Source organism: Rhagoletis pomonella, unplaced genomic scaffold (assembly GCF_013731165.1).
Source record: "Rhagoletis pomonella isolate Grant_MI unplaced genomic scaffold, Rhpom_1.0 Rhpom_scaffold_00008, whole genome shotgun sequence".
Classification (NCBI taxonomy): Eukaryota; Metazoa; Arthropoda; class Insecta; order Diptera; family Tephritidae; genus Rhagoletis; species Rhagoletis pomonella.
The window spans coordinates 43,989,473-43,998,764 of NW_023458562.1; the positions used below are offsets into that span (position 1 = coordinate 43,989,473).

The 9,292-nt window shown below is 37.8% G+C and overlaps 1 protein-coding gene across 1 annotated transcript; it reads left to right on the forward strand.

Annotated features, from left to right (window-relative positions):
- The first annotated feature begins 3,584 nt into the window (after window positions 1-3,584).
- On the forward strand, window positions 3,585-9,217 carry LOC118744928 (E3 ubiquitin-protein ligase SHPRH). The gene is made up of 12 exons (XM_036478365.1): window positions 3,585-5,335; window positions 5,400-5,812; window positions 5,879-6,077; window positions 6,143-6,245; window positions 6,325-6,895; window positions 6,954-7,143; window positions 7,204-7,436; window positions 7,498-7,650; window positions 7,716-7,834; window positions 7,900-8,158; window positions 8,214-8,374; window positions 8,437-9,217. Exons 1-12 carry the CDS (start codon window positions 3,835-3,837, stop codon window positions 8,636-8,638), a joined length of 4,104 nt encoding a protein of 1,367 aa, XP_036334258.1. The 5' UTR covers window positions 3,585-3,834; the 3' UTR covers window positions 8,639-9,217.
- Window positions 9,218-9,292: the final 75 nt, after the last annotated feature.

A 9,292-nucleotide genomic window follows, 5' to 3' on the forward strand; every position in this document is an offset into this window, starting at 1 on the left:
TCTCACCCCGTTTAGGTTGGCGAAATCTCTCAAAAGTTGTTCGTTCATGGGGCTAAATCTGCTCCGTATTCTTCTGCCCAGGGCTGGTATAGAGTCAAACCCTGGACCGAAACGCCCTAACACAGGGCGTATGTGAGAGAAGATTGGATCCAAACCCCACCTCGGTTAGCTGCAACACATGCAACGGGTGGAGCAGCCTCCGCACCTACTCGGGCTTAAGAACTCACCGGCATTGGACCACTTCGTTCATGGTCCCATGTTGTGCAAACTGGACCGCCTCTACGGCACTGCGGAGTTCGCCTGAGTAGCACAACACCATCTCAACCAAACACAAACACAACGCAACCATAGACACACGCACGGACACAACCGCACTCCCACTCCCAATGCCTCCAACAATCTGCTCGGTGTGTCAGTCCAGGATATACCGTAATGTGACATCTGTCAAGTGCAGTTAAGTATTGGCTTGTGCCACTTTAGGGCATGTTCAGGACTGCGCAACACGCATGGAAACATTTTCTGCTACGCCGCCCACTACCACCCCAAGGCAGCACCCTTCACAGCAGCACACAAAACAAATGGCCGGCAGGCAACATCAATACCACAACTCTTTTACACCCGAAATTGCAATCAGTCTCCCAAGGCACTCGAAGATATTACAATTCAACTGTAACGAACTTCACAGCAAGATCGAAGAGATAACAGTCTTCATGGGTCGACATGGAATATTGATAGCTGCAGTCCAAGGGACGAACCTGCACAGAACCTCAACCCTGTTTAATTCTGCCGGATATCATGTGTACCATAGAGATCGCGAGCGAGATAATGATGATGGCTTAGCATCCTTCACGCACCACACCGTGTAGTATCGCCTTATCGAAGCAGACATCGACTGCAGGTATACCATCCTAAAAGGTCAGAATATTGCTATCGGCCGAGCTAGAAATATTTAACCTATATGTATATACCCCCTGTCATCAGCTGCCCGGCAGGATATCACCCTGAAAAAGGTGCGCTCCACAGAGGTGAAAACCGAATGGTAGCTGGTGAGCTGGTGATAAAGCTCCTGACTTTGCTTCCGCGAAACACCGATCCAACGTCAACTTTAGAAAAGATGATTGGCACAGCTTCGCGGAAATTACTGAAAGCATCTTCTCTGCCCTTCCCATACCAACTCACTTTTACGTAGGTTAGCGGGATGCATTTCGGACACCCCTCCGAACTGACAACTTTCGTCAGGCCGATCCCAAAAACCCCCGTATTGGGGTTGGAACATAAGTGGAAGAAGTGGGAAGAGCATCTGAAAGCTTGCAACTTCACATCTGGCGTGAGTAAGTTTTGATCAATCGTGAGGTTACTGTCCAACCTGACAAAGAGCTATGCCAGAGTGGAAATCTCTTTCGGAGACCGCGCTTCGTCGGACTCGGAGCGTTGCGCAAGCTGTTTTAGCCGACAGTTTATGCTGCATCCCCCGTTGGACAAAGCTAAATGTCTAAATGCTTAAACAAAGCAGAGTCTTATTGACCGATTCCACTTCTTTCTCCGGTAGCGAAGACACTTGAGGCGATGCTACTCACGCACAACACGAACAATCTGACCCCAGCGAGGCAAAGTGCACAGCACAACAAATTTACAAATGTAACGAATTCGCAAATGCAAGAGCATTTGCACAAGATCCTGAACAGCCCTATTGTGATAGGATATTGATAAACTACATATTATAAAATCAATAAGGAAATAAATATCTATTTAAATTTATATATGTCGTCTCAATTAAAAAAGTATAAATTATTTTACTATTCGAATTTCAGTATTTCAATTATATTTTGAGACCTATAGGAGAATCACATTGGAGTTCAAGTTGAGAACTAGCTTTTTCTAAACTTGAGAACCAATCCTTTCCTCATGCAAAGAAAAATGCCCTTTTTGTTAAGAAACAACGTTGGAGATTTGCGAAATATCTTATACTAAGTTTACATATAAGTAGATTATCCTCATTTTCGAGGTTAACTCCCAAATCTGTGAGTAGAAGAAGTGATTAGCCATACAAAATTCGTCCCTCGTTAATCTGTAACAGCCGATTTCTCAGTTGATAAATAACTATAAGTTAACAAATAATTGAGGCCGGTTGCTCAAAGCCTGGTTGACACAAATAACATCGTTATCGACGTTTTCGACTTCATACATATAACACGGTATAGATAACATCGATAACGATGTTTAACCGGAGATCAGTGTCAACCAGGCTTTGAGCAACCGGCCCTTAAGTGAAATTAGTCAAGTACGTAAACCTACCGGTACGTAAACCTGAGTCAGCTGACACGATCTGTCTCACCATGTATATGAAAACTCAACACAGCATATTTTTTCTGTAGTTGTAGCCCGTAGCGCAGAAATCTGCAGAATTTAGATTTTTCAGTGTCAGCTGATTTCTTCTTCTTTCTTGCAGATGGTAAATAAGTAATAAGTTCTTATTCATAAAACGTTTAAAATATTTGTAATGTACTATCGAATAAGGTTTTTTTTTGTTGAAAAATAAGTACTTTATATTTAGCTAGCACCTATTATAGCACGTAAAATTGTAGTTGAAAAGGTAAGTTTTTGAAAAGGCATTGATGTGTGGCAGCACTGTAGTATACAGACAGCGTTTAAGTATGAGTTCTGCGTTCTTGACTAATTTCACATTCAGTAAATCAAAATAGTTAATTGTCCAATGTTAGCGAATTAACTATGAGTTAATCATCTATTAAGTACACAGAGAAACTGACCAGAAGAGATAATCTTTTGATTGTAATTAAACATCCACTGAGAATTCGGCTGTAATTATAAAATAATCTCAGATTAAACCGATAACTTTTCGGTGTCCAACCTAGTTTTATCGACTATTTTTGCGAAGAAGAGGAGAACTGCCAAATGAAAAAGTAATAGGGCTTTCGCACTTCGCGATTTTTCGGCCAATTTTTGCGTTCAAACGGGGTGAATAAAAAATGAGCTTTGATTGAGATTATTTTTATGTGTAAACATAGATTTAGTTCTCAACTAAATCCGGATTAGTAAACTGTAAATCTCGATGAAAAACATCGAGTTTGAAACCGATATAAGTCTATGCATCGTTTGCAACTCTACGCAAAATAGAACGAACAGGTCTAAACGCAAACCAAAATATTTTTTAAAAACCGCGAATTCTAATATTCTACATCAAATTGCACTTAATTTGTCAATTTGGCTCTTACTACCAAAATGGCACTTTCCAAAATAGTAATATTTCAATAAATTTTTGTAAAATCCTTCGCGTGTACTTCTTATTCTCAACTAAAATTTTCTAGTTTTTAAAGATTATTCAACTGGTTTATCTTATTTTGGCATTGCACTTTTGTTTTAGAAATGTTGGTCTTATTTGATTGCTAAATGGGAAGGATTAAAGAGGATTACATCATTTTTCACACTTTTATTTTTCTATTTGGCACATTTTGGCACTTTTTTCTCCTCGATATGGCGTTTCATAGCCAAGGATAGCTGGCAGCTCTGCATGCCGCTATTCACCGCTACTGCCATTTTGACTTGTTTGTTTGTTTGTTTGGTTGTTTACTTTGTTGAAGAAAAGCAGCGAAATTATTAAACGCGTTTTATATTGTTAAAAATTAATATAAAATACAATTAATGAATACTAAATGCGCGTGAACATTGTAAACATCGTATATTTATGAAAATATAAATGTTAATGCTCTTTTTATATGAAACATTGCTAGTGAAATTGCAAAGGATTTAACAAACTAGTGAAATACTATTACTAATAAAAGCATAGTTGTGCGAAAGCACCCAAACACCGATATAATGGAAAGCCAAAACAAACTTGCCGAATATAGAAAAGGAAACCGTAAAAATAATTTTAACCGTGGAAAAAATCTCAATTCACTTAAATCGGCAACTATAGAAAAAAGTATTTTATTGTGTAAGTTAGCTTTGGAGATTGACGCAGCTTCTGCGAAGCCTTTGGAGAATGAACAAAATCAATTGACAATTTTTCAATGGAATGACACACAATGGCGGACCCTCTTTCCAATTCCTTATGATACGCTAAAAATAGCACTTTCACTAAAAAAAAGCTTCAGGAATGTTTTATATATTGAAGCTATTGCTGGTAATAATTTGGCAGAAACTTTTCTGGCTGTTTTCTACAAAGGGTATGAGAATTTACCTGAAAGGATACGCTTATCGCAGGAGGAGCAAATGCTACTTTCAAATATATTCGTTAACTATCCAAATTCCATAAGACAACAAGTTAATTGTTCCGCTTCGAATTCTATGGAAATTGATGCTGAAGTCAATAGCGCAACGGATGGTAAGCGCAATTTAATACAAGAATATGTCACATCAGCACTTTACGATGCATTGTACCAAAAACATCTTGATTGTAAACCGTCAACGGAACAAGCACTGCCAACATTGCCCGAATTTTTTCGTCCAACATTGTGTGGCTATCAAGAGCGGGCGGTTCATTGGCTATTACAACGAGAGCTTGAAGTTTCATATTGTCCAAATTTCTATACAGAACTGCAAGCAAAGGATGGTGAAACAACTGTCTATAAGAACTTGCTAAGTTGGCATTTTGAATATTCAAAACCGTCAAAAATAGAGTTGGCACCTGGCGGCATACTCGCCGATGAAATGGGCTTAGGCAAGACCGTTGAAGTTTTGGCGCTAATAGTATTAAATCCACGACAAATATCATTAGACGCACAATTAGCAAAAAATGAATTCAGTGATGAGTCGCTTATAAAACGTCCGCGACGCACCAACGATTTATTTTGTATTTGTTCCCACAAATTAAAGTCCGAGTTGCGTCAGTGCAGCCGTTGTGCATTGCAACAGCATGTTAAGTGTGTAAGCCGATTCGATAAGAAAAAAGAAGACGACTCAGACTATCTATGTCCTAGTTGCTGGTATAGCGCGACAAAAGAAGCTCCATTGCCAGCTGCTACCACATTCATAGTGACGCCACGCAATATTAAACCACAATGGCTATACGAAATACAAAAACATCTCGGACCAAGTCTCAAAGTGTTCGATTACAATGAATTGGCGTTGGACAATTGGATAAGTCCGATGCAATTGGCCAGCTATGATATAGTACTTACCGAGTATTCTGTGTTGCGACGAGAGGTTTATCATACCAGCGCTTATTTGTCTGAGCGTGTTACACGAAATGAGCAGCGTTCAATGCGTCGTATGTCGCCTTTGCTGATGGTGGAGTGGTGGCGTGTGTGCCTCGATGAAGCGCAAATGGTCGAGTCGAATTCATCTGTACTCACTGCCTTGGTGCGTCAGTTACCAGGTAATTCAAAATTGGACTGAAGGAAATATGTACATATTTTATCTATAAATTTTCTCTTTCGTAGCAATAAATCGTTGGGCCATCACTGGCACGCCAATACAGCGTATCATTGATGACGTACGTGGTTTATTGGAATTCATTGGCTTTAGAGAGCCATTAGTCCCTATAAATTGGAACGGTTTGGTAGATGACTTTGTATTGCAACAAAATCACGCAGATCAGTGCGAGCCTCATCAGTTGACACTTGTTGATGTGTTACAATGTTGCATGTGGCGCAGCTGCAAGTCGAAAGTATACAAGGAGTTGCAACTACCACCACAAACAGAGCAAGTGCATCGCTTACGTTTAAGTAATTTAGAGAAATTATTCTATTCCGAACAACATGCGCTTTGCGAAAGCAGCTTTAATAATATACTGCAAAAGTATTTGGGGCGCACTGATGAGATGCTGAAGATATCACCACGGATCATGAACATTGTAAGAAGAAAGTTAATTTGTTTGTTGTAGATTTTTTTGACGTAATAAATCTTTACAATTCTTTAGATCTTACAACCTTTGTTGAAGATACGCCAGTGTTGTATAACACCAGTTGTAAATACTAGCAACAAGGGTCCATATAAAAACTCGGCAAATGTGCAACAGAAACAATTTTTGCAGCCGAAGGATTTACTTGCGCATCTTAAATCCACTAATGAGCTTGAATGTAAATCTGAACTGCGCTCCGTGGCATCCTCTTATAATGGTATGTATTAGTTTAAAACAAATTAAAGAAATGTTTAGTAATTGAATGCCTTTTATAATGATTAGGCATGGCAGCCATTTATTTTATAAAAGGCAATTTTGAGCAGGCAATTAAAAATTACGAAATGGTTCTTCGTTTGGCGCGAGAATATAAGGATATCAATATAACGTAATAGAAAACATATTAAATTCTACTTAGCATTTCCAATAATTTTAATTTGCCACACATAAATATCCTTCCCATGCAGTGTTGACAGTTTGTTACAAATTCACGCACTCTACAATATACAGCAGGCATTCTATATTGCGCCGCCAAAGACCATTCAAATGTCGGCCGATTTGATTTCAAAATATGACGAGGAGTGTAATGCTTTGGAATGGAAATATCTTGAACCTTACGTCTGCTCAATGCACGCTAAGCGAACTTCATGTTCCAATGCCCTGGAAATGCTTGCAAGACTAGAACTAAGCGCGGAATCTCCACTGTTAGAGTTTATCAGCCTACTTGTAGATGAAACTGCCTCGCAATCTCAGGAGTTCGTAATTACATTATTGAATCGTTTTCATGACGAATTTGCCACCTCATTTGGCGGCTCTTCAAAAATGGAGCAGTTAAAAAGTTTATCGGGTATGCTTTATGTGCTGGTTACGTGGTATAAGAAAGTGGATGCTGCACAAAAGCATTTGAATGTTGAATTTGAAAATTTAAAATTTTACACAATGAACGTCTATACGCGCGCCAAGAATACGCCTGCCATTTGGCGTGAAATGTATAAATTTATACGCATTGTCTACGAATGTCACCTCAGTGAAATCCTGGTTAGTATAGAAGGGAATAATAATAAATTTTTTTAATCAATTACTGTTTGCATTGCAGGAAGACAAAAAAGGAAAAAAAAAGTCGAAAAGAAAGTCGAAAAACTCGAAAAAGGATTTATGCAAACTTTGTCAAATACGAAATGCACTGAACAAATATGAATGTTTACTATTTAACAAGGTCATTGATGAAGATACTAATATGACCGAGGGTTTGCGAAATCACTCGTTCGAAATAGGGCTGATTAAGGGTATGTGTTGGCAAAGAAATAATAAAAAATTTAATATTTAATTTTTATTAAAATTTATAGTTTTGTTTGCCTACTTGCGTACCAAACCTGCCTTTCTGAGCCACTCGGAGCAAATGGAAAAACATTGGGAAAGCATTGAATGCCGCCAACAGCTTTGTAAGAAGCTAATAAAATATTGGATCGAAATTGAGTACACTGTAAAGGTCTATGATGAACTAGATATGTGTAAAATGCGAATATCTTTGGCGGAAAACGATGAGGACAAGACACATTTCAAACTTCTGGATTATGAAGTATTTTAACTTTAGTTATCTTTTTTTATTGTTTATCAGTTAAACTCAAATTAAACTGCAGTTGGATAACACCTTTATGGAGCAGCAAATGAATCTACACGAGGCTCAGCGACGATTCGCCATGAAACTCGCGCGCCTCAAGTATATAACTCATTTAGAGGCGGATGCTGCGCCTGGACCATGTCCAATTTGTCAATCTGAAGATGAGAGTCGTGTATGTTGGAATGCAAAAATGTAATACGTTCCTTCATTATATGATTTTATATTTAAAATTTCTAGTATGCCGTATTAGAGTGTGGACATCATTTATGTCTCCTATGTTTGCGCACCATACAGCCAGGGAACTCATCTAACAAGTTATGCTGTCCGATTTGCCGAAATCGACAGAATTCAAAAAAGTAAATTTATTTTCATTTACAATTCCTACTTTTTATTTACATTTGTATTTCTTCTATTTAACTAGATTTTATTACGTTACATGCAATGCCACAACGCCCACTGAAATTCCTATTCAAGTAGTAGGCGACTTCTCATCCAAAATCACCTATATCGTGCGTTTGATCTTGCAGCTTAAGCGTGATCACGCTAAGGACATGCAGCAACTGAAGATTTTAGTATTTTCTAAATGGTCTGAAATTTTACCAACTATTGCAAATGCTTTGAAGCAGAATGGGATTCGACATCGAATCAATTATACGCCACGCGCCATCGAGGAATTTAAGGTACGTACGCACCAGTCATTGTATTTGCTATATAATATTAAAATTGTTTCCATAGAATCCCCTGTTAGGTGTCACTTGCTTGCTGATGGCTTTGCGTAAAGGCTGTAACGGTTTAAATCTGATAGAAGCGACTCACGTCTTTCTTGTTGAACCAATTCTTAATCCCGGCGAAGAAGCGCAGGCAATTGGACGCGTGCATCGTTTTGGCCAGACAAGGTTTTTTTTTGGTAGTTTTAAACATATTTTGTATAAAAACTAACTATTCTGATCTGCTTTAGACCCACTACCGTCCACCGCTTTATTGTTTGCAATACGATTGAAGAGAATATTTTCAATGTCGTAAATACCGGAAAACAGTCGCAAACGAATTGGGAATTTAAGCAAATATCAGTCGAAAGTTTGCGAAATTTATTTCACTTGGAGAATGATGTCAGTGAGGAATACATATCTAACTCCGACGAACCAGTGGATGTGACATAAAGGCAAACAATCCGGATTTCGTGGTACTATTCAGTCAAAAATTAAATATTTGGTGAATGAACGCTATTTAAGTTTATATATTCGATCCAAGGCCAGCAACTTGTATAAGAAAACAATGTGTTGTTTCAAAAATATACATGTACGTTAAAATACATACACATTAACGTTAGGCAGAGATATATCGAAACACAATGTACGTTTTGCCTTAAAAAGTATTAATGTGGCTTTGAATTCCTATAACGCGAAGAAAACCAATCTGAATGGTAACAAATTTCACATGAACAAATATTCCCAAAACTTATAAAGCAAAACAAAAACAATTTTTCCCAATTTGTCCTTATTTTTCCCGTTAAGTTATGGGAACGTTTTATTCACATGGAATTGGTGAGAGGGCTGAATATGTCAAGGCGTGACAAGCCACATAGAATTAATTGTTCTATGTACGCATACATTATTTCTTTCTATGCATATAAAATGCACTTTTTTGATACCTATTTGTTTCTCTACAAATTTAAACAAAATAAAATAAAATTTTAAAATACGTTTTCGGCGGATTTTAAAATTTGCCAAAAACTTTTATTAAAGGAAAAATTTACTAATCATCCATGTAGTTTTTCTCTAATACATACATAAAAAATTAAAAATTTTTATTTC

What these genes read in the sequence shown, in the direction of transcription:
- LOC118744928 (XM_036478365.1), top strand. Translation starts at nt 3,835, where the DNA reads ATGGAAAGCCAAAACAAACTTGCCGAATATAGAAAAGGAAACCGTAAA. An exon ending in CGAAATAGGGCTGATTAAGG is followed by an intron (nt 7,144 to 7,203) that starts GTATGTGTTGGC and finishes TAAAATTTATAG; the next exon opens with TTTTGTTTGCCTACTTGCGT. An exon ending in CATCGTTTTGGCCAGACAAG is followed by an intron (nt 8,375 to 8,436) that starts GTTTTTTTTTGG and finishes GATCTGCTTTAG; the next exon opens with ACCCACTACCGTCCACCGCT.